The sequence below is a fragment of the Pseudophryne corroboree genome, chromosome 1 (genome assembly GCF_028390025.1).
Source record: "Pseudophryne corroboree isolate aPseCor3 chromosome 1, aPseCor3.hap2, whole genome shotgun sequence".
Taxonomy (NCBI): Eukaryota; Metazoa; Chordata; class Amphibia; order Anura; family Myobatrachidae; genus Pseudophryne; species Pseudophryne corroboree.
Genome location: NC_086444.1, coordinates 41,170,730 through 41,196,039, shown reverse-complemented (window position 1 = coordinate 41,196,039; position 25,310 = coordinate 41,170,730). Strand labels below are relative to the sequence as shown.

Below are 25,310 nucleotides of genomic sequence, written 5' to 3'. Positions count from 1 at the left end.
CCTACATAGAGGCGGACCTTTAATTCTGGCGTGACTCGCCGTGACTCACCTGGGGTGAGGAACGAGTCTGCGATGTTGTGCCTCTAGAAGCTGCTGCTGGAGGAGGTATTGCTGGTGTAGGGCCTGAGGTAGGAAGGAGGGTCCTGCCACCTCCTGGAACTGTAGACCAGTCAGAGGCGGCAGGGGCTGGTGCAGTGCTCCATTATGCTGGTGAGCCGTGGTCATGTGAGACGCCATCCCTTGCTGCGGCTGTACCGGGTGATGGTGGAGAGGGAAGTCAGAGAGCTGAGGCTGAGGGCTCAGATGAAAGTGACGGCAGGAGGTAGCGTGGGCATGCTGGGAGCGCTGAAATGGGGCACCTGGAAAGCAAGACAGAGCAGAGTTAGAAATTTAAGTTGACAAATATTTATGTAGAATGCAATCAGTGAGGCTAGGTAGTGAGGCCTATGGGGGTGATGTACTAGTACTAGCCAATCAGCTCCTAACTGTTATGTCACAGAATATGTTTGTAAAATGACAGTTAGGAGCTGGTTGGTTGGTACTTAATTACCGTGCAATTTATTACTTTTCAAGGCTTAGTACATCTGGCCCCAAATTCCAGATTTAAACGTAATATACAGCCTCGGGAATCTAAGTGTACGGACGCACTTTTTTGTGTAGCCAAATTTTATTTTTAATTGTATATCAGTTCAAGGGACAAAGTACAAGCAGGGCCCCATAGGACCAGAGATTGTGCAATAATAGAGATGCATTAATAAGCAATAACAAGGTGCAGGGGGCATAAGTCATATCTGTGACACTGCAACGGTTACAAATAGGGTCCAGGGCCAATATTTACTAAAAATCGAGTTTGTCCGATTTGTGTTTTTTTTTTCTAAGTCCCAACACGGGAATTCACTAAGCACAAATCTCGGCAGTGTTTGGACTATTCATAATGGTTTGATGACAAAGTTCAGAAATCCGAATGAATAGACCATCGGTCAAACGTGGCTGTTATTTCCTACAACACGGGTATTCACTATTCATTCGTATTTTGGTGTTAGTCTCTGAGTGCTCAAGTGCGGGTCTATTTTTTTGCGAATCGTTAAAAAAAGCAGCAAAAATATAGACCTGCTTTTTCCAGTCGAGTTTGGATAACCATGCACGGATCAGTGAGATCTGTGCATGGTTATCTATGGGAAAGGGTCTGTTTAATGTAAAAACTGGGGGGAAAAATTGCGTGGGGTCCCCCTCCTAAGCATAACCAGCCTCGGGCTCTTTGAGCCGGTCCTAGTTGCAAAAATATGGGGGAAAAATTGACAGGGGTTCCCCCATATTTTAACAACCAGCACCGGGCTCTGCGCCTGGTCCTGGTGCCAAAAATACGGGGGACAAAAAGCGTAGGGGTCCCCCGTATTTTTGGAACCAGCACCGGGCTCCACTAGTCAGAGAGATAATGCCACAGCCGGGGGACACTTTTATATAGGTCCCTGCGGCCCTGGCATTAAATCACTAACTAGTCACCCCTGGCCGGGGTACCCTGGAGGAGTGGGAACCCCTTAAATCAAGGGGTCCCCCCCTCCAGCCACCCAAGGGCCAAAGGGTGAAGCCCGAGGCTGTCCCCCCATCCAAGGGCTGCGGATGGGGGGCTGATAGCCTTGTGAAAAAAATAGAATATTGTTTTTTGTAGCAGTACTACAAGTCCCAGCAAGCCTCCCCCGCAAGCTGGTACTTGGAGAACCACAAGTACCAGCATGTGGTGGAAAAACGGGCCCGCTGGTACCTGTAGTACTACAAAAAAATTACCGAAATAAAAACAGAACTCACACACCTTTATTACATACATGCACACCTACATTCACACATACTTACCTTTGTTCACATGAGGGTCAGTCCACTTCTCCAAGTAGAATCCATGGGTTACCTGAAAATAAAATTATACTCACAAAAATCCAGTGTAGATCGGTCCTCTTCTGAGCTTGTAATCCACGTACTTGGCAAAAAAACAAACCGAAAAACCCGAACCACGCACTGAAAGGGGTCCCATGTTTACACATGGGACCCCTTTCCCCGACTGCCGGGACCCACCGTGACTCCTGTCACAGAGAGTCCCTTCAGCCAATCAGGGAGCGCCACGTCGTGGCACTCTCCTGATTGGCTGTGTGCTCCTGAGCTGTCAGTCAGGCTGCGCACGGCAGAGATACAATGTTGCGCCTATTCGCTCCATTGTATCCAATGGTGGGAACTTTGCGGTCAGCGGTTGATCGAAAGTAACCTCACCGCTGACCGCAAAGTTCCCACCATTGGATACAATGGAGCGCATAGGCGCAACATTGTATCTCTGCCGTGTGCAGCCTCACTGACACTACAGGAGCACACAGCCAATCAGGAGAGTGCCACGACGTGGCGCTCACTGATTGGCTGAAGGGACCCTCTTTGACAGGAGTCAGGGGGGGTCCTGGCAGTCGGGGAAAGGGGTCCCATATGTAAACATGGGACCCCTTTCAGTGCATGGTCGGGTTTCCGGTTTGTTTTTTTGCCAAGTACGTGGATTACAAGCTCAGAAGAGGACCGATCTACACTGGATTTTTGTGAGTATAATTTTATTTTCAGGTTTCCCATGGATTCTACTTGGAGAAGTGGACCGACCCTCGTGTGAACATAGGTAAGTATGTGTGAATGTAGGTGTGCATGTATGTAATAAAGTTGTACTTTCAAGGTGTGTGAGTTCTGTTTTTATTTGGGTATTTTTTTTGTAGTAGTACTACAGGTACCAGCGGACCCGTTTTTCCACCGCATGCTGGTACTTGTGGTTCTCCAAGTACCAGCTTGCGGGGGAGGCTTGCTGGGACTTGTAGTACTGCTACAAAAAACAATATTCTATTTTTTTCACAAGGCTATCAGCCCCCCATCCGCAGCCCTTGGATGGGGGGGACAGCCTCGGGCTTCACCCCTGGCCCTTGGGTGGCTGGAGGGGGGGGCCCTTGATTTAAGGGGTTCCCACTTCTCCAGGGTACCCCGGCCAGGGGTGACTAGTTAGTGATTTAATGCCAGGGCCGCAGGGACCTATATAAAAGTGTCCCCCGGCTGTGGCATTATCTCTCTGACTAGTGGACCCCGGTGCTGGTTCCAAAAATACGGGGGACCCCTACGCTTTTTGTCCCCCGTATTTTTGGCACCAGGACCAGGCGCAGAGCCCGGTGCTGGTTGTTAAAATATGGGGGAACCCCTGTCAATTTTTCCCCCATATTTTTGCAACCAGGACGGGCTCAAAGAGCCCGAGGCTGGTTGTGCTTAGGAGGGGGGACCCCACGCAATTTTTTTCTTGATTTATAACACTTTAAATTTTTTTAAAAAGGTGCACAATGAAGCCCTGCACGGATCTCACAGATCCGGCCGGAATTCCTTGTGTTTTGTCAGGCAGTGTTTTACTCATCACTCCCGTAAAACACTGCCTGATATTACGAATCACATCGACATCGGAAAAAACGAATGTGCAAAACTCGGCAGCTTAGTGAATGACCGTATCAGGATTCAAAAAGTTGCAGTAAAATGCACCCGATACCATTCGAGTTCAAACACCCTTAAAAACGGCTAAAACACGAATATTAGTAAATTTTGGCCCAGGTCTCTGTAACAGCAAAGCTAACCACTTGCTCTTTGGGAGATATCTGGAGGGGGGTAATGGTTGGAGGTACGGGGGAAGGGGTGGAATAGGGTGGAGTGCATTGCCGCAATATACATAACTGCAGACCCTTTGACATGACTTTTTACACCGGATACAAAAGTCTACGACCCTGGACTTCCCAATTACTTTATGATTGCAGTCCAGTGTTGGACTAATTAATTAAGCAGAAGTCATAAACTGAGGAGGAGTCTGGGAGCAGAGAACTTTGTATCTGGTGGAAGGGGACCTCTTGGAGGGTATGTAAATGCGGCCACACCCACCTCTACTTAATGCAAAATGATGTGATTCACGTCAGCAAACCCCGGACCACCCCCTTTAGACAAGAGTGCTCTAAGTTGCCCCATAAAATTTAATATTTGCACCCAGTAATACTATGGGGTTGATGTGTCAAGGAGTGAAAAGAGTGGAGAAGTGGACCACAGGAGAAGTTGTCCATGGCAACCAATCAGCTTTGAGATAGCACGTATGAGGTATATTCTATAAATTGGTAGGTAGAAGCTGGTTGGTTGAAACTTCTCCACAGTTCCTCTTCTATACTTATTCCACTACTTGCTTCATCAACCCCTATATACTGTATATATGTAATCTAAGGGAACATTTCACATATCAGTTTGCACCAACTCACCTAATAAATAGTTATCAGCAAATCCTTTGGCCTATTACTGTTGACTGGACACGTTCTCCAGCGATCATCCCTGGCTTTGAGAAGATGGTTTATTTCTAGCCAAAATATCGGGATGCGTTTAATTTTGCCGGCTTTCGGGATCCCGGAGGACTATTCCCACTCAAGGGTGTCCACAAGCCCGCAGCGTGGCGAGTGCAACGAACCCGCAAGGGTAATCTTTGCGCACGCCCTGCTTCTGGCATTTTGGCGTGATACTGACAGCCGGCCTCCCGTCCGCCGGTAAATCACACTGAATCCAAAATATCATGTGGGAAATAGAGCGGCCTGAGAGTTTTAGGCGCGTAGCCGATACACGGGAAGCTTCAATCACTTAGAAGAATAAAATATGTTGGATTTGTCTTTTAAATTGTTGACCTTTAAATCTTGTGACTAAGGGGGACATTTACTAAGCAGTGATAAGAGCGGAGAAGTGAGCCAGTGGAGAAGTTGCCCATGGCAACCAATCAGCACTGAAGTAACATCTATAATTTGCATACTATAAAATGATACAGAGCTGCTGATTGGTTGATGGGGCAACTTCTCCACTGGCTCACTTCTCCGCTCTTATCACTGCTTAGTAAATGTCCCCCTAAATTGCTGAAATTGCGCCTGGTCCTGCAATGCGCACGCTATTATATTGGGCCCAGAAGTGAGATGTATCGGTGACTATTCTATTCTCCTACTGGCTGCTCAGAGTGATACAGGTAAAGCTGGGTACACACGGGAGGGATATCGTCCTGATACGGATATGTTGTATCCTGCTGAATCGGAGTGACATATCGGGCATGTCTGTGTGTGCCCAAAAAGCGGGTGCCCGCGGTCGCTAGCGGTATCGTCAGGTCCCATGTGCTGGACATCACACTTAATGATATCATTAGCATCCCTTAGTATGCTAATGAAGGACGGAACATAAACGTTCTCCAGCCTTCATTACCATCATTCCACTGTGTACGGGCAATCTGCGCTGACGGGCATTCGTTCGGATGTCAGGACGTATGCCTGTCGCTCAAGTGTGTACCCAGCATACGGCATAGACAGTGACAGCACCGGCTACATGCAGGCAGTAACTGTTCTGTGAGGGTATACTGGCCTCATATACAGGCAGCAGGAGGTAGAGCTACCTACCTTACCTATTTGTTCCTCCTCCTAGACCCCAGAGGCAGCCCAGGCAGGGGATGCAGGTAATCTCTCCAGGCCGAGGTCAGGGCACAGCACTAGGCTGGTGCAGCTTTTGATGGTGCCACCCATTGTGGCATACAAGGACGCAGCAATCAGTGTTACATTGGGTACAGACGGTAAGAGCGGGCGTCTCAGTGCTTGCACATTTGGCGGCACGGTGTGCACCAGGGAAGGAGTTTGTAGTGTCATTGCATAAACTCGCAGACTGGCCACCACCAATACACGGTGCTGTGTGTACAGGCCAGTAACTCCACACATCTGTAATCAGTGTGTCCTCTGTAGCATGACGTAGTGTGTATCCGTATGTGCAGTGTTACTGTATGCTCAGTTTCCATTCCTGCAGTATTTCCATATGTGCAGTATTTCTATATGTCCAATATTTCCATATGTGCAGTATTTTTATATGTCCAGTATTTCCATATGTGCAGTATTTCTATATGTCCAATATTTCCATATGTGCAGTATTTCTATATGTGCAGTATTTCCATATATGCAGTATTTCCATATGTGCAGTATTTCTATATGTGCAGTATTTCTATATGTGCAGTATTTCCATATGTGCAGTATTTATATATGTGCAGTATTTCCATATGTGCAGTATTTCCATATGTGCAGTATTTCTATATGTGCAGTATTCTATATGTGCAGTATTCTATACGTGCAGTATTTCCATATGTGCAGTATTTCTATATGTGCAGTATTTCTATATGTGCAGTATTTCCATATGTGCAGTATTTCTATATGGGAATACGGTCATTAGGTCGACAAGACTTAGGTCAACAGTCATTAGGTCGACCACTACTGATCGACAAGCATTAGGTCGACCTAGTCACTAGGTCGACATGGTCATTAGGTTGATATGAACTAGGTCGACATGGAAAAAGGTTGACATGAGTTTTTCTTTAAAAAAAAATCATTCTTTTAAAGTTTTTCATACTTTACCATCCACGTGGACTGCGATTGGGAATAGCAACCTGTGCAGAGCGCAGCGGTAGTGAAGCGAGCCACGCGAGGGGACACGGTGCACTAATTGGGGTTCCCCGTCACTTTACGAAGAAAACAACACCAAAAAAAGTTAAAAAACTCATGTCAACCTTTTTCCATGTCGACCTTGTTCATGTCTACCTAATACATGACGACCAATAGTAACATAGTAACATAGTATCTAAGGTTGAAAAAAGACAATTTGTCCATCGAGTTTCACCTATTGATGGTCTCCTGAGCAGTTTCCTTTTAGGACTAATTTTGCCTCATGCTGATGTCGGCCGTTGTGTTATAATAACTATAATGCGTGCCTACGCACCATAACCCTGCATATCTTTATCCAATAGGAATTTATCTAACCCAGTCTTAAAGGTGTTGACTGAGTCCGCAGTTACTACTCTCTCAGGCAGGGAATTCCAAACATGTATTGTCCTTACTGTGAAAAAAACTTTTCTCCGGATTGTGCGGAAACTCCTCTCTTCTAACCTAAGCGAGTGACCACGTGTCCTCTGTGCTGATCTTATAGAAAACAGGTCCTTCCCAAGCTCTGTGTTTTGTCCCCTTATATATTTGTAGATGTTGATCATGATGACCCCTCTTAGTCTCCTCTTTTCCAATGTAAACATGCCTAGCCTTGCAAGCCTTTCCTCATATTCCAGATTCTCCATGCCCTTGATTAGTTTGGTTGCCCGCCTCTGAGCCTTTTCTAGCCCCAGGATATCCTTTTTGTAGTATGGTGCCCAGTGCACAGTATTCTAGATGTGGCCTCACTAGTGATTTATATAATGGGAGTATAATACTCTTGTCCCTTGCATCAACTCCCCGTTTTATGCATGTTAATATCTTATTAGTCTTCTTTGCTGCAGTCTTACTTTGGTAGACCTAATGACTGTCGACCTAAGTCTTGTCGACCGAATGATCCATACCCTCTATATCTGCAGTTTTTCTATATGTGCAGTATATCTGTATGTGCAATATTTCTATATGTGTAGTATATATATATATACATACTGTAATTATCTATATGTTGTAATTGTCTATATGCTGTAATACTCTATATGCTGTATTTCTCTATATGCTGTATTTCTCTATATGCTGTAATTCTCTATATGCTGTAATTCTCTATGTGCTGTAATTCTCTATATACTGTAATTCTCTATATGCTGTATTTCTCTATATGCTGTAAGTGTATATATGCTGTATTTATCTATATGCTGTATTTCTCTATATGCTGTAATACTCTATATGCTGTATTTCTCTATATGCTGTATTTGTCTATATGCTGTAATTCTCTATATGCTGTAATTCTCTATATACTGTAATTCTCTATATGCTGTATTTCTCTATATGCTGTAATTCTCTATGTGCTGTAATTCTCTATGTGCTGTAATTCTCTATATGTTGTAATTCTCTATATGCTGTATTTCTTTATATGCTGTATTTCTCTATATGATGTAATTCCATATATGCTGTATTTCTCTATATACTGTAATTATCTATATACTGTAATTATCTATATGCTGTAATTCTCTATATGCTGTATTTGTCTGTATGCTGTAATTCTCTATATACTGTATTTCTCTATCCGCTGTAATTCTCTTTATGCTGTAATTCTCTATATACTGCATTTCTCTATATGCTGCATTTCTCTATATGCTGTAATTCTCTATATACTGTATTTCTCTATATGCTGTAATTCTCTATATGTTGTAATTCTCTATATACTGTAATTCTCTATATGCTGTAATTCTCTATATGCTGTAATTCTCTATATGCTGTATTTCTCTATATGCTGTATTTCTTTATATGCTGTAATTCTCTATATACTGTATTTCTCTATATGCTGTAAATCTCTATATGCTGTAATTCTCTATATGCTGTAATTCTCTATATGCTGTAATTCTCTATATGCTGTATTTGTCTGTATGCTGTAATTCTCTATATACTGTATTTCTCTATCCGCTGTAATTCTCTTTATGCTGTAATTCTCTATATACTGCATTTCTCTATATGCTGCATTTCTCTATATGCTGTAATTCTCTATATACTGTATTTCTCTATATGCTGTAATTCTCTATATGTTGTAATTCTCTATATACTGTAATTCTCTATATGCTGTAATTCTCTATATGCTGTAATTCTCTATATGCTGTATTTCTCTATATGCTGTATTTCTTTATATGCTGTAATTCTCTATATACTGTATTTCTCTATATGCTGTAAATCTCTATATGCTGTAATTCTCTATATGCTGTAATTCTCTATATGCTGTAATTCTCTATATGCTGTATTTTTCTATATACTGTAATTATCTATATGCTGTAATTCTCTATATGCTGTATTTCTCTATATGCTGTAATTCTCTATATACTGTAATTCTCTATGTGCTGTAATTCTCTATATGTTGTAATTCTCTATATGCTGTATTTCTTTATATGCTGTATTTCTCTATATGATGTAATTCCATATATGCTGTATTTCTCTATATACTGTAATTATCTATATACTGTAATTATCTATATGCTGTAATTCTCTATATGCTGTATTTGTCTGTATGCTGTAATTCTCTATATACTGTATTTCTCTATCCGCTGTAATTCTCTATATGCTGTATTTCTCTATATATACTGTAAATCTCTATATGCTGTAATTCTCTATATGCTGTATTTGTCTATATGCTGTATTTCTCTATATGCTGTAATTCTCTATATGCTGTATTTTTCTATATACTGTAATTATCTATATGCTGTAATTCACTATATGCTGTATTTCTCTATATGCTGTAATTCTCTATATACTGTAATTCTCTATGTGCTGTAATTCTCGATATGCTGTATTTCTCTATATACTGTATTTCTCTATATGCTGTAATTCTCTATATTCTGTAATTCTCTATATGCTGTATTTCTCTATATGCTGTAATTCTCTATATGCTGTATTTCTCTATATGCTGTAATTATCTATATGCTGTAATTCTCTATATGCTGTATTTGTCTATATGCTGTATTTTTCTATATACTGTAATTCTCTATATGCTGTATTTGTCTATATGCTGTATTTCTCTATATGCTGTAATTCTCTATATGCTGTATTTCTCTATATACTGTAATTCTCTATATGCTGTAATTCTCTATATGCTGTATTTGTCTATATGCTGTATTTCTCTATATGCTGCAATTCTCTATATGCTGTAATTCTCTATATGCTGTATTTCTCTATATACTGTAATTCTCTATATGCTGTATTTCTCTATATGCTGTATTCCCATGTATGTGGTAGCAGTATCTCTGCATGTGTGGTACCTATGTATGTGCAGTATTTCTGTGGGCGCAGTACTTACCTGTGTGCTATATGTCAGTATGTGCAGGTCCCCTTGTGTCACTTGAGCACTCACACGCATACTCACCTCTTTCTACCACTCCAACGTCACTCAGGATGGCTTGAGAAGAGGCTTGAGGAGAAAAGAATGTACAGCCCCCCCCCCTTTCTTCTTACCTCCAAATGCTTTCCCCTTACCTCCAAATGCTGCTGTTAATTTTGCTACAAACCACAAATTCCAAATATTATAAAATAAGGTAAAGAAAAACCTAATATGAAATGAACCTTTCTACCCCCTATAAATTAAAAGTTCAGCTCACGTTAAGTTGAAGTGTAACAGAAACGTTAAATCTGGTCTGACTGCTGATTAGTAAATTCTACAATATCAGTAGCCATGAAAGGGTTAAGTACACTTGGGCCAGAGGTGTGCGACATACCTCTAAGTCAAGTATTCCGTGCCCCTCTTTATTTAAAGATTTAATAAATACCAATCTGTCTAATTCCTGACTTACTTATTGGAAAATCAGGGGACTTCCATTCAGTCCAAATCCTGAACCAAAAGTTGGACTTTGTATATCCTCATATGTTAAACGTGTGCCCATGTGGCCACGTATGTATGCAAAATATATTTATCAGTGTCTAAACTTTGCAGGAGCAGCGCTTATGTGATAAATCGGAGAAGACCATTTTAGCTTTAGGGATTGGGTAAAAACCAATCTGTGACATCAGTGGTTTACAGGTACTATTTCTAGGGCACTGTAGAGGCTCCATCACTTCTGGGTGCAATTGCAGAAAAGTGTAACGGTGCAGCTCGCAGGCTGCTTTTCCGTCCTCGGTGAACAGATTCACATATTCTGCATGAGGTCAGTTTAGCACGTCAATATGGCAGAGACATTTAGGGCCCAATGTAATAGAGTGAGAGATTCAAAAAGTGAGAGATTTGGTAAGGTTTTGCTGGGGTTTTTTTTAAAGTGGCAATCATTTACACTGCAAAATCAACCTGGTTTTGCAGTGTAAATGATTGCCACTTTAAAAAAATGGAAAAACCTTACCAAATCTCTCACTTTCTGAAACTCTCACTCACTCTATTACATGTGGCCCTTAGTGTTGGAAGGAAATACAGCTAATTGGTGCTAATTAGCAGCTGGACAAACCATGTTGCACTGCAAGTGCAATTTATTTTTGTGTGGACAGAAAATACTGGCCCGAATTTAGTTTAACACTGCGATCTACAGGTAAGCTTTTACCCGCCACCTCCCAACTCTAGATCTAGCACATTTTAAATTTGTTCTCCTGCAGCGCAACATACAGTAGTTTTGCCAACTTTAAAATTGGTATCCTGGGCTGCAAAGGGTCCCCATTTAGAGATGTGATCATACCATTCCTACGAGCTGGTTCCACAGAAGCTAACTGCTGTAATGTATCCTGTACTCATCTCTCTTGTTTGCTGTAGCGGAGGAGATTAAATAACTCTGATTTGAATCCGTATAGGATAGACTGGGGGTTTTCTGTTTTCATTAAATATTTTCTGCACTCTCCTGCTCCTTCATGTGTGCTTTCCTAGAGATGAAATCAGACTCACGGTGAGCGCAGGTTATAACTGTAACGAATCCTCAGGCTTGGTAAAACAAACAGCCGAGGATTTGCAGGGCACATCCTGCATCTATAACACGATAATGGGATCTCCATTATAGTTCCCAGACTCCGTGATTCTCTCTTCAACACTCCCTCTGACAGCTATTATTCCAAGATTTACAGATTATACAGTAGATGATATAGACTGAAGGAGATGTCGGTAAAGTGTTTTTATACTTATATTCCCCAATTAGAAGCAATATGATATGGAAACATTGTGTTTTTTTTTATTTCCCTGTTGTCTATCAGAGTAAAAAAAAAAAAGATTTAAGCATAGCACTAACTATAATACTGAATATTGGGGCTAATTTGGAGGTGGACGCTGTAGCACAGCCACTGTGTCTTTGTATGCAGAAGTTGTGCGAAAAGCGGAGGGAGGCGTCTTAAGTAAAAAGACTTCCCTGCCGGCATGTCTGATCTGCTTCTGCATCCAAAGATGCAGCATTGGATCCTTTGCATGGCCATCGGATAGCTGAATAATCCTCAGGTTACTCAGGAGATCCGACCAAATCACACTGCCAGGGCCAATGAAGCTGTATACAAGGATACAGCCACTGGCTTCAGCACACCCAGAAAATGGGTCCAACACCCCCCCCTTTTCTGGGATGCTTCCTGTCGGTGACGCCAAATGCCCACTGCTTATCAATCATGGTGCTGCATCTAGGGTGGCCAATCCCGGGATCGGTGGGATCCGGGATTTAGGCCAAAAATAGGCTGGGATTCAATCCCAGGATTGGAAACTCCAATCCCGGGAATTGTGGGATCAGGCGATCTTTTAAGGCTAGGCAGCGTTGAGCATCCTCAGGACGCTCAATGCTGCCCTGCTTCGTCCTCCCAGCCCCCCCTGCACAGCGTGACCTCTGAGGTCACGCTGCACAGTCACCAGCCTGTCACTCACGGCTGAGGACGATGGTATGGTGGCCATCACCCGCCACCTGCTCCCGGCTCCCCCTGCAGTCACTGCATCTGAATGGAGTCTCCCACCCACCTGCCCCAGCAGTTTGGTGAATTGATTTATATCTGCGGAGCGGGTGGGGAGAGGTGGGGCGTGGGGGACAGGAGGCACAGTAAGAAAGCCAATCCCGGGTATCCCAGGAATCCCGGAATTGACCATTTTTCAATCCTGATCCCTGGGATTGGCCACCCTAATTGCATCTCCATATTTATACATGTGCTCCATTGATGGGAGAGATCATTTAAACACAATTGTTAAAAATGTCAGCTGTATTCTCCGGCTTACAGGTAAATAGGTTAGAAAAAAGATAATATATTTTTAATATTCACTACATATGAATATTAAATCATCTTGTTATATCATTATCAGCATGGGCTTACTTTTAAATGGGTCCTGTCGCTTCCAGGTGTAATGTCAAATTGTGTCATTTGATGGCTATTGTGATGTTGTAAATACGGAGAGCGGAGGAGATGATCCATGTGGGGACACTGAGGCATGGACGGAACATCGACAGCTTTGCATTCATGTTACCATCAGCACATGATGTCAGGGGATAATCACTAGCTGCTGAAGAGTGATGGCTGCGGAGATAGGACCTAATTCAGACCTGATCGCAGCAGCAAACTTTTTCTCTAATTTGCAAAACCATGTGCACTGCAGGTGGGGCAGATGTAACATGTGCAGAGAGAGTTAGATTTGGGTGGGGTGTGTTCAAACCGAAATATAAATTGCAGTGTAAAAATAAAGCACCCAGTATTTACCCTGCACAGAAACAAAATAACCCACCCAAATCTAACTCTCTCTGCACATGTTACATCTGCCCCACCCCCCTGCAGTGGTTTTTCCTATTAGAGAAATATTTTTTCTTTTTTAAACATCAAGCTCTGCCTGTCGATGTTTGCTATCCATCAATGTTTGATATCCAACACTACACTGAGGCATATTTGGCCTCATTCAGAGATTTACAGAAGTCCAATATTGCATGTCCAGATCCTTTGGCTGCAATGTTGCTCTTAGTGCTCCAAAAGCTGCAGCATGCTGCTATTGATTGGGGACGGAGACTGAGAGCATCCCAGAAAACGGAGCATGTTGGCCCCATTTTCTGCGCACGCTGAAGCCAGTGGCTGTATCCTTGAACGCAGCTTCACATCGCATCGTAATTTCACCAGTCATCCTTAGTAACCTCAGATGTCCGTTGTTTATGAAGATGATCCAAAGCTGCATCCTTGGGCTCAGGAGTGGATCACGGAACCCAGAAGAAAGCGTCTATTACACAAGACGCCTCCTGCGGCTTTTACATAAGTTCGCACCGCTGCGGTGTACAGAGCCGCAGCAGCTAGCGTCCACCTTTGAATCACCCTCATTGGACCTGGGCTACAGTCAGCCTTGTGCGTCAACAATACAGATTCTCTCCCTTTTTTTCCAAAATTGTTAGTTGTCTCATATACTGTAGTTGACAGCACCCCCTGTATTGCTAAATCATTAATTGTAATATGAAAAAAGGGGTTTACGAACTGATTTATTTGATTTTTACACATTTACGTTATATTGATTTGATCTCTGTCTACAGTCAGCCTATCCTGTGCCATCTTTCCTACACAGACTACCTGAATTTCATCTCTGTTAGATGCAGGCAGTGCACAATATATGTGTTTTTTTTTAAAGAATACAGATATGAAATAAATCATTTTTGTTATACCGTGATTTGATTTTCACGGAGGAACATGTTAAGGACATCTCACGCTGCTGTTTTTCCCTGAGAGCTACACAAGCACAGCACCACAGTCCGGACTCCAGCACACGGCAAACTGCCTGAATTCTGCAGCTACGAACGGCGCCCTCCCTCCCCGGTGAACTGAATAGAACACCGCCGCTCCCACCAACCACAACGGATTCCGCATGCTGACAGCCAGCCTCACATGAGACTCTAAGGAATAAGTGGTGAGCACAAAATTGTTTGGCGGTCGGGGGAGGTAGTAGCATAGCGCCCATCGTTTATACAGCTGAACACTTACCATCTAGTGAACACCATTCACATTCCCTAAAACAAATTGGGACTTTATCATTTGCTTTGGAGCGAACCAGCCACACTGGTCTTTTGGATGTGGACATCTGTGCAATATACAATTGGGATACAGTATATGGCAGCGTGTAAATAATATCAGAAGTGAGAATAATTCTTTTATGAAAATATGCATTGCAGTTTTTATGCTTTTATTTTATGTGATTGAATAAAATGTTTATACAGTAATGATCAGTATCTAGCGCTCTCTTGTGATATTGCATGTTTCACAATTACTTTGTATCTATTTGAGTATCGCAGAAAACTCATGTGGGAGCAGCTATAAGTATATAGATATCAGTATATCAATTCTATTATATAAATTGGGTGACCAACAGCTTTATTTTGTGCTTTATATCAGAGCGCCTGATTTGATAATTTTAGGAGTCATAATTATCAAGTACTATAGTACATCCGGAAAGTATTCACAGCGCTTCACTTTTTCCACATTTTGTTATCTGACAGCCTTATTCCAAGATGGAATGAATTCATTTTTCCCCTCAAAATTCTACACACAATACTCCATAATGACAAGGTGAAAAATTTGTTTGTTTTTTATTGAGATTTTTGCACATTTATTAAAAATAAAAAACTAAGAAATCACATATTCACAGCCTTTGCCATGAAGCTCAAAATTGAGCTCAGCTGCATCCTGTTTCCACTGATCATCCTTGAGATGTTCCTACAGCTTAATTGGAGTCCACCTGTGGTAAATTCAACTGATTGCACATGATCTGGAAAGGCACACACCTGTCTATATAAGGCCCCACACTTGACAGTGCATGTCTGAGCACAAACCAAGCATGAAGTCAAAGGAATTGTCTGTAGACCTCCGAGACAGGATTGTTTCGAGGCACAAATCTGGGGAAGGGTAGAGAAAAATATCTGCTGCTTTGAAGGTCCCAATGAGCACAGTGGCCTCCATCATCCATAAACGGAAGAAGTTCGGAACCACCATGACTCTTCCTAGAGCTGGCCAGCGGTCTAAACTGAGCGATCGGGGGAGAAGAGCCTAGGCAGGGAGGTGACCAAGAACCCGATGGTCACTCTGTCAGAGCTACAGCATTCCTCTGTGGAGAGAGGAGAGCCTTCCAGAAGGACAACAATCTCTGCAGCAATCCACCAATTAGGCCTGAATGGTAGAGTGGCCAGACGGAAGACACTCCTTAGTAAAAAAGCACATGGCAGCCCGCCTGGAGTTTGCCAAAATGCACCTGGAGGACTCTCAGACCATGAGAAACAAAATTATCTGGTCTGATTAGACTAAGATTGATCTCTTTGGCGTGAATGCCAGAAGTCATGTTTGGGGGAAACCAGGCAGCGCTCATCACCAGGCCAATACCATCCATACAGTGAGGCATGGTTGTGGCAGCATCATGCTGTGAGGATGTTGTTCAGCGCCAGGAACTGGGAGACTAGTCAGGATAGAGGGAAAGATGTATGCAGCAATGTACAGAGACATCCTAGATGAAAACCTGCTCCAGAGCGCTCTTGACCTCAGACTGGGGCGACGGTTCATCTTTCAGCAGGACAACGACCCTAAGGACACAGCCAAGATATCAAAGGAGTGGCTTCAAGACAACTCTGTGAATGTCCTTGAGTGGCCCAGCCAGAGCCCAGACTTGAATCCGATTGAACATCTCTGGAGACATCTGAAAATGGCTGTGCACCGACGCTTCTCATCCAACCTTATGGAGCTTGAGAGGTGCTGCAAAGAGGAATGGGCGGAACTGCCCAAAGATAGGTGTGCCTAGCTTGTGGCTTCATATTCAAAAAGACTCGAGGCTGTAATTGCTGCCAAAGGTGCATCAACAAAGTATTGAGCAAAGGCTGTGAATACTTATTATGTACATGTGATTTCTTAGTTTTTTTATTTTTAATAAATTAGCAAAAATCTAAAAAAAAACTTTTTTCACGTTGTCATTATGCGGTAAAGGGGGTCATTCCGAGATGATCGTAGCTGTGCTAAATTTAGCACAGCTACGATCAGGCACTCACAGCGGCGATGCTTTTGCATTTGAGGAGTAACTCCCGGCCAGCGCAGCTCCTGGCCGGGAGAACCTCCTCGCTGCCCCGGGTCGCAGCGGCTGCGTGTTACATCACGCAGCCACTGCGGCCCGCCCCCCCTATGGTCCAGCCACGCCTGCGTTGGCTGGACCGCGCCCCCTAAACGGTGGAGTCCAACCCCTTCTTGCCCAGCGACCACCTCTGCCTGTCAATCAGGCTGTAACATAACAAAATGTGGAAAAAGTGAAGCGCTGTGAATACTTTCTGGAAGCACTGTAATTATATAATCAGCGTCCGTAATTTTATGGAAGATTTGAGGCTGTGACACAGTCTCCTTCCTGATTATCAGCAGGGGTGTGTGTAAATGCCTAAATACAGTATATTCTGCAAAGCAACATGCATACTACGTATCCCATAATCCTGAGGTTCCAGTCACTGAATATATATATATACTGTATATATATATATATATATATACACAAAGACAAAACTTCCCAACATTTATACATAAGCCACACCCCTGACCTGTCACATGTGGTCCGACAGTTATGTCCTTTGCGGTATACGATTATGGGTTCTCATGTTTAATTGGGACAGATGAGACGTATGAGTAGGAACTGGGACGCAGTTAAAATACCTGCTGTCCGGATCCCGGCACTCAGGAGACCGACGCCAGAATCCCGACATCTGGTGAAATACCGCGGACCGGAATCCCGACACCCTCAGGTTATTCCCGCTCCTCAGTTGTTGAGTCCATGCCACTAACCAAGTGGGAATATGACCTGTGACGAGCGAAACAAGCCACCGGGCCTGAAGCACGGCAAACGCAGAAAGCCCACGAGGGGACACGCTGCCATGCTGCCGGGAATCTGACAGACGGGAAGCCGCTGTCGGTATACAAAAAACATACCGATCCCTCACTGTCCTAATTGTCGCTCGCCCCATTTAGCCGGGTGTGGTATAATAGATCTACAATGTCTAGGTAGACAGTCAATAGGTCAACACATATGATCGGCATGTATCAGGTCGACAGATGAAAAGTCGACAAGTACAAAAGGTCGACAAATAAATGGTCGATATATTATTTTTTTTGAGGGGGGGGGGTCCAAATCTTGTATATTTCATGTTCTATGACAACCACTGGAAGAAAGGTAGACCGTCGCGGGCCCACAGCGCTCGCCACCGGTTACTATTCCCAATCGTAGTCCACGTGGATAGTACAAACAAATGTTGGGGAAACGTGCTAAAACTGAAAATATATGTGTCGACCATTGCCATGTCAACCTTAAGCAATGTTGACCTTTTCAACCTGATGACCATATGCGTGTCGGCCATATTTACTGTGGCCAATGTAATGCCCTATCCATCCCTATTAATAAGGACTGGGTGGATGCAGCCCGCTGTACTGTACACTGACAGGAAATTGTGTATATAGGGCCTAATGCAAATGTGATTCAGGGGTGTTGGGGGGTGGACACTGATTACCCACGCCTGGGCTTTGCAGGGCCGTGCAGCCCCTCCCGTGGCACTAGGGGAGAAGACACAGCATCTCTCCCCACATAGGGAGACCAACCCCGGGCCTCTTTTTCAATCCCGGGTATCGGGATTGAAAAAAGGTCAATCCCGGGATTCCAGGGATTGGTTTGAAGACCCACCCACCCCAGCCAAGCCCGCACAAATACTCACCATTGTGGATGGAAGTCGGGCTCGTGGGCTACAAGGTGCGGTCTGAGTGGTGCAGGCGGCTGGAGTCAGACTCACCATGGTGGGTGGGAGGGCTTGCAGGTGGTGAGGGGCAAGCGGCAAGGCGCAGTCCGGGCGTTTGGCTGGCGTCAGACTGCGCAGTGTGACCTCTGTGCAGTACGCACTGCCGGGGGCAGGGGGAGCTGGAAGGAGGGAGCCGGGCAGCAACTGAGCCTCCTGAGAACGCTCAATGCTGCCCGGCATTAAAAAAATCAATGAGGCAGGTAAATCCCGCAATCCCGTGATTGAGTCTCGGATGTTTTTTGTCCTAAATCCCAGAATCCCGCTGATGATCCCAGGATTGGCCTCCCTATCCCCACATAGTGTGTGGGCCGGAGTAGGTGGTGGCCTGCAGCCGTGGGGCAGATATAGCTGCTACCTCCCCCGGGCTGTCCCGCCCGGTGCAGCCGCACCTCCCACACACCCCTCCTTACAGCCCAGGTGCCGTGCATAGTATTGATTCATCTTTGTTGTTTTCTGATTAAGCATGGCCATGCCTCCCTAATTTTACCCCAAGTACCCAGGCTCCATTCAGCTGGCAGCGGCGATCTGAGATACGCTAATGCAGCAGGAGGCGTCTGGTGTACATGTGCCCCTCCCTGCATGTATTTGCGACCCACTGCTGCAACCGGGGATTCTGCCTCGGATCACTCTGCGGGACCACCAGCCGGCTGAGTCACCTTCAGGTTACGCAGGCTGGCCGCCACAGCTCCATCAACAAGGCCAGGAAATCTGTGTAGACAGTAGACGCAGAACCGGGCCTCTGCACCCGCCTAAAAACTGGGGCAAGACGTTTCCAGGAAATGCTGGCAGGCACCACCACCTGCCAGCACCGTAGCGGGCACAGCCTGCCCATCATCCTGCGACAGACCGGGTTCCGCACATGCGCAGGTTGTCCGCCATCGGGTTAGTACTGTACGTAAATCATCGTGTTTACAATACCTACTAACCTGAATGAGCCCCATAATGTAAAACACCCTTAAATATCTGGACCCAAACCCGTGTATTCAGAACGTGAAAATCAAAATATGCGCCAGGAGTTACAGACGTCATTTACGGCCCAGCTGCTTCTGATACCCAATATTAATCTCATTCTAGATTTTCCTTATGCTTCATTTTACTCTAAAATCTCTTTTCGAATATTAAAATCCAGTTGTAAAATCCGATATCTCACAGTAAGAAATCACATAAGGATCACTGTAATTGTTAACAATCGTCTGCTGTTCCAGTTACACAGCTGACGTTCCGCAGATCCATTCAGGGATTCTGCCGCTAGAACATAAGGCCACATAGCAGTCCCTGTTATAGACACGTTGCTTTGTGTTGGCAAGATTAGCTGCAGGGTGTGAAAGTGAGATGAGGCCTGTAGTTCTGCAGCAGGGCAGCTGTTCGGAGAGTGGCAGAGGCTGCCTGCTAGACAATAGATAGGAGTTGTATAGTATGGGAAGAAAAGGGAGGGTTTTCTGTGCCTGGACTTCACGTCTGCATCATAACAAAGCAAGGCATACGGCATGCTCCCCTCTCCCTGGCCAGGTACAGCAGCTGCTACAGCTAAGTTGCTAAGCATTACAAAAACATTGCGTTATCCGTCCCCTGGGCCGGTTCCCTGGGTGACACGAGCCCCGTGGGGAGCACAGGTAAACAACTGGATCAAAAAGGAGCTAAAAATTAAAAACAAGTCTGCCGTACCTCTCTGATGGGTGTGGTTCATTAGGTCGACATGTGCTAGGCCGACATTAGATTTTTTTACTTTTTTAGGTGTCGTTTTCCTCCAAAAGTGACGGGGAACCCCAATTAGTGCACCGTGTCCGCTCGCCATGCTTTGGGCAAGGTGCCTCGCTGCGCTCGGCACAGGTTACCATTCCCAGTTGTAGTAAACATGGATCATTAAGTATGAACAAGGGTTAAAAAATTTAAAAAAATTGTGAAAAACTCATGTTGACCTTTTTCAATGTCGATCTAGTACATGTCGACCTAATGACCGCTATCCCTCTCTGACACCCACTCCCGAAAATAATGTGTTTTTTTTTAGTTTGTTTTTTAAACTTGAAGATATATATTTTTTTTAAACCGGTAAGTTCCTCATTTTTTTATATGGTTTTTGCACTGTAGGTGGGCATTGTAGGTGGGCATTGTAGGTGGGCTTTTACAGGACCCTTTCCCCCTCTCCTAGGACGATAGTGAGACTCAGCTGTTTGTATGAGACAGCTGCGTGCAATGTGTCAGGCAGCTGTATGGAGAGCAGTGTCGGCCCTTACTGGGTGTCGCCAGCTCACTGGGGTGTGTGTATACCAGTAAGCTAGACCCCTCTCTGCATCTGCGTCTCCTGTATCTACGTATACCTGAAGCCTAGGAGTTCTGGGCACAGGTGAGTCACACATAGGGACTCACATCTTGCATTTTGGGAAATGGTATTGATATCTTGGAGGTTGAAATCCCGATGGTCAGGCAGGGGCGTTTTAAGAGAAGAGGCCTGTGTGCAGACTCAAAAGAGGCCCTCTTCTCCACGGCGCTGTCTGCTCTGGCATTGTGCCGGAGTCTACTGCACATGTGCAGGTCTCTGGAAACATGGCGTCCTCCGTATTCCGGACGCTGTGGAGGACGCGCATGCGCGGTGGCTATTTTGGGTGAGATTTGTGCCACAGCTGCTGTGGCTGCATCGCCCGTCACGGGACTCCGGGGAGGTAAGTATTAAAACAACATGGGTGCAGTGTATGTGGTGTGGGCCCCCCCTGGACTCAGGGCCCCGCACACATTACACCCATGGTAGAAACGCCAATGTGGTCAGGATGCAGTCAGCGGCTCCCAACATTAAATTCCAGGCAGAGTATTTTATCCCTAACTCCATATATGCCTGTTCCCCTAGAACGGCTGGGAGGTTTCAGAAAATTGTGTGGCACTCCCGGGTTCCCGAACTGTGGGCAAGTCTTGCGAAACCGGCCGCTGCCGCTAGTTGATTGCCCTCTTACCGAGTGAACCTGGCAATGAGATTTATCCTCAATCACATCATCACAGTCACGCTCACCGCTGTACAATGTCGGTAACTCAGCATTGTATATCAGGAGGCGTGGCCACGATGATGTGATCACAGCCACCACGCCCTCGTACCACCTCCTATGCCTTGCCCCACCCCCTATGATGTGCCCCTCCTCCCCTGGTTTGCTTCTTCCGGATTTTGCAACCAGTCAGCCGGCAACCATACCTAAACCAACCCACCCGCGGCCTAATCCTAACTATCCCCCTAGTGCCTAACCCTAAACCAAACTCTAACCCCAGGACTTTCCATTGGAGTTCTGACCACCACCCACCAGCATTCCTCTGCTGTCAGCATTCCGACCGAAGGGATTTCACTCGCTGGGATCCTGTCTGCATTCTGTTTTCGGGGATAGTAGTAAATATCAAGTATCCCCAGAATGTACTATGGAAGGACCGCAGTAAATATTGGATATCCGACAGCAGCCACAGCCCCCATAGATTTTTAGTCAGATTTACCAAGTTTTCTGGCGCTTGGCCCTGACAGGATAACACCATCTCCAAGCCAATCAGCTTGTAACTGCCATGTTGTAGGTTGTGTTTGAAGAATGACAGGAGCTGATTGGTCCCCTGAAGAGGCGTGCAGGCAATATTAGGGGGCGTGGCTTCACAGCTAAGGGGTGTGGCCTCATAGTTAGGGGCCGTGGACTAGTGCCAAGCACAGTGATCGCTAACCATGCCCCCATTTTCATCACTATGTGGGCATGGACAGCGCTGAGTGAGCCGTTCCCCCTGTCCCTCTCTGTCGGGGAATAGACGATGTGCGCACGCGCACAGCATCTATTCACCGCTGCTCTGCTCAGAGCAGTAAGTGACAGGGAGGATCTCCCAACTGCCCCACCACCGCGGGACACTGCGACCTTCGGGTGGGACAGCGGGACAGATCGTGAAAAACGGGACTGTCCCGCCAAATTCGGGACAGTTGGGAGGTATGCTGAAATGAAAGGCAAACAAAAATGGTTGCCAGGCACAAGCACTCTGCTTTCAGCCTGTCATGTGATGGCAGAAGGCAGAGATAAGTGATGTCAGTGCGGACAGAGCTCAGAAGTGTTCCAAAGCCTCTCTGCTCACAATATCACGTGTCATGCAACTGTGGTTGCTATGGGGAATACCAACATTAATTTTATAGCCTGTCACAGTAATTTATGTTTTATAGAATTGCTGATGTACAAAGCTTCACACTCCTGTAGCTGCCAACTGTCCCGGTTTCCCAGTACAGATCTGATTTACACAGTGTGGACTGCACTATAAGGGCATGGCTTGGGCAGGACTTCATTGATATTAGCCAGTTATACAGTATAAGGGTGTGTATAGGTAATTTCAGGTTTTTGTAAGTTTTCAGCATAGCAATGAACTGGTACTCCCACTTCACGGGCAAGCCCCGGTGTATACTGTGCTGTCGCACACTGCTGGATGCTATGTATAAAGCACCCTACTTACACGTAGCACTCACAGTCCAGTACTATAAAAGGTTTTGCTACTCGCAGCTCTTTGAAAAGCTTTTACATGCTGACACAATGCAGTTTATCCATTAACACGGAAACACAAACATTTTCCCCTAATGCACCTTGGGGGCGGACGCCGGCAGAATAGAAGAGAATGGAAACATTGCAATGCAGAAAATGTATGTAGAAAAGAGAGACATACCTTCAAACTGTCCCCACAGCGGTGAGACAGTCCCGGTTTCGTGTTGCGGAAGGCAGTGACCTGCACAGACGTGTGATCATGTTAGTAAGGACAGGACAGCATGTAATGAGGAGTAGAATGGAGGAAGCAGGAAGCCACAGAGATGGAGAGTAGACAGCAGGATCCCCAGCAGCACAGAGTATATCAGGAGATGAGAGAAAGGCTAATAAGTGCTGTATTTCACCCATAAGGCAGCAGAAATATTAATATACATGATTTAAAAATGTTTAGTAACTATGACCCATTATTGAGTGTAATCTTCAGAATATCTTAGGGAGATTATCAGAAAGAGAAAAGGTTTTAATTCGAACCCTGTCAATAACTCACCAAATGGAGGTCTATTACAAAAGGTAACCTGGACCTGGTCGTTCAAAAACATCTGGAACAAAGTAGTTTTTAATGACAATCCCCAATACCCCCCAGCAGGTCATGTTTTCTGAAATTCTTTAATCCTTTTTTTCGGGGTCAGTAATTATCCTAAACGTCTAAACGGACAGAAATCCTGAAAACATGGCATGTTCAGGTTCCGTAATGATTGAAGTTGAAAACCACTGATCTAGAGATTCCTCATACCTCCGAACTGTCCCGGGTAGTGCAGGTACAGCCCTGAATTGTGTATTTTGAAAGGGGCAAAAGTTGATGTCTGGGATGTGTGGATAGGGGGTCTTGGTTTATTTAGTCCAAGTTCTGCATGTTTTATATGTTGCATAGCCCTGTGCTACTTATATAAAATAGCGTAGGTGAGAAGTCACAAACCTGGAGATTGTGGCAGTGAATTACGTTTTGATATTAAAGTAACTGCCACATTTGTGAGGGTGGAGTTATTGTTCAAATAGTTGAATTATTCAATTCTTCTCATGATAATTTCCTCCCCAAGCAGTTGCTTTTATGCAGTGCTTTGTTTTTTTGATATTCAGCGGTACGCAGTTCCTGCACCTTTCCGATGGTACTCAGCAGTGCGCAGTTCCTGCACCTTTCTGAAGGTACTCAGCGGTATGCAGTTCCTGCACCTTTCTGATGGTACTCATTGGTACGCAGTTCCTGCACCTTTCTGATGGTACTCATTGGTACGCAGTTCCTGCACCTTTCTGATGGTACTCAGCGGTATGCAGTTCCTGCACCTTTCTGATGGTACTCAGCAGTATGCAGTTCCTGCACCTTTCTGATGGCACTCAACGGTACGCAGTTCCTGCACCTTTTTGATGGTACTCAGCGGTACGCAGTTCCTGCACCTTTCTGATGGTACTCAGTGGTATGCAGTTCCTGCACCTTTCTGTTGGTACTCAGCAGTACGCAGTTCCTGCACCTTTCTGATGGTACTCACTCAGCGGTATGCAGTTCCTGCACCTTTCTGATGGTACTCAGTGGTATGCAGTTCCTGCACCTTTCTGATGGTACTCAACGGTACGCAGCTCCTGCACCTTTCTGATGATACTCAGCGGTATGCAGTTCCTGCACTTTTCTGATGGTACTCAGTGCTACGCAGTTCCTGCACCTTTCTGATGGTACTCAGCGGTATGCAGTTCCTGCACCTATCAGATGCTACTCAGCGGTATGCAGTTCCTGCACTTTTCTGATGGTACTCAGCGGTACGCAGTTCCTACACTTTTCTGATGGTACTCAGTGGTATGCAGTTCCTGCACCTTTCTGATGCTACTCAGCGGTATGCAGTTCCTGCACCTCTCTGATGGTACTCAGCGGTATGCAGTTCCTGAACCTTTCTGATGGTACTCAGCGGTACGCAGTTCCTGCACCTTTCTGATGGTACTCAGCGGTATGCAGTTCCTGCACCTTTCTGATGGTACTCAGCGGTACGCAGTTCCTGCACCTTTCTGATGGTACTCAGCGGTATGCAGTTCCTGCACCTTTCTGATGGCAGGATTTATAACTCTTGCAACTATCTCTGAACACAGGTGTAAAGCAGCGGAATCAGTTCAGAAATTCATAAAATAAGCCTCTGAAGACTTGTCCAGGAGTATAGACGCTTCTATAAATGATGGATCAACTTGTACCTTTCGGTGCGTTCCCGCATATTTATCATAGAAGGATGTAAAAACCGTCTCCGTTCAGTAATTCACTGCCGGTAGGTCACAAGCTCCTACCTAAGAGCATAACTGAGGGCAATTAATTAACTGCTCCACTTTACTAATGTTTGCATAATATTGTTGCTGGCAGATAATTAAAGTTGAGTTTGCTTTGGAATTAAATATGACGTGATTAATCTTTAATGTTAAACATCCAAACAAACGTGGCTCTTACCGAAGCCTTAATGCATGTAAATGATGACAACCATTGGCTCCTTATACATTTTATATTGAGAATAATTACTGTCACTGCTTAATAAACCATGCGCAAATAATAGATACATTGAGATGAT

The 25,310-nt window shown here is 44.8% G+C and overlaps 1 protein-coding gene and 1 long non-coding RNA gene across 3 annotated transcripts in view; one reads left to right on the top strand and one right to left on the bottom strand.

Annotated features, from left to right (window-relative positions):
* The window catches only part of ARK2C (arkadia (RNF111) C-terminal like ring finger ubiquitin ligase 2C), a 163,403-nt gene that overhangs the window by 66,060 nt on the left and 72,033 nt on the right, over window positions 1-25,310 (bottom strand). For both annotated transcript variants that reach the window (XM_063958537.1, XM_063958546.1), the window contains exon 2: window positions 50-359. In XM_063958537.1, coding sequence (XP_063814607.1) covers window positions 50-359 — 310 coding nt within the window. The remainder of the gene's footprint in view (window positions 1-49; window positions 360-25,310) is intronic.
* The window catches only part of LOC135055009 (uncharacterized), an 89,642-nt gene that overhangs the window by 17,577 nt on the left and 46,755 nt on the right, over window positions 1-25,310 (top strand). The window lies entirely within an intron of this gene.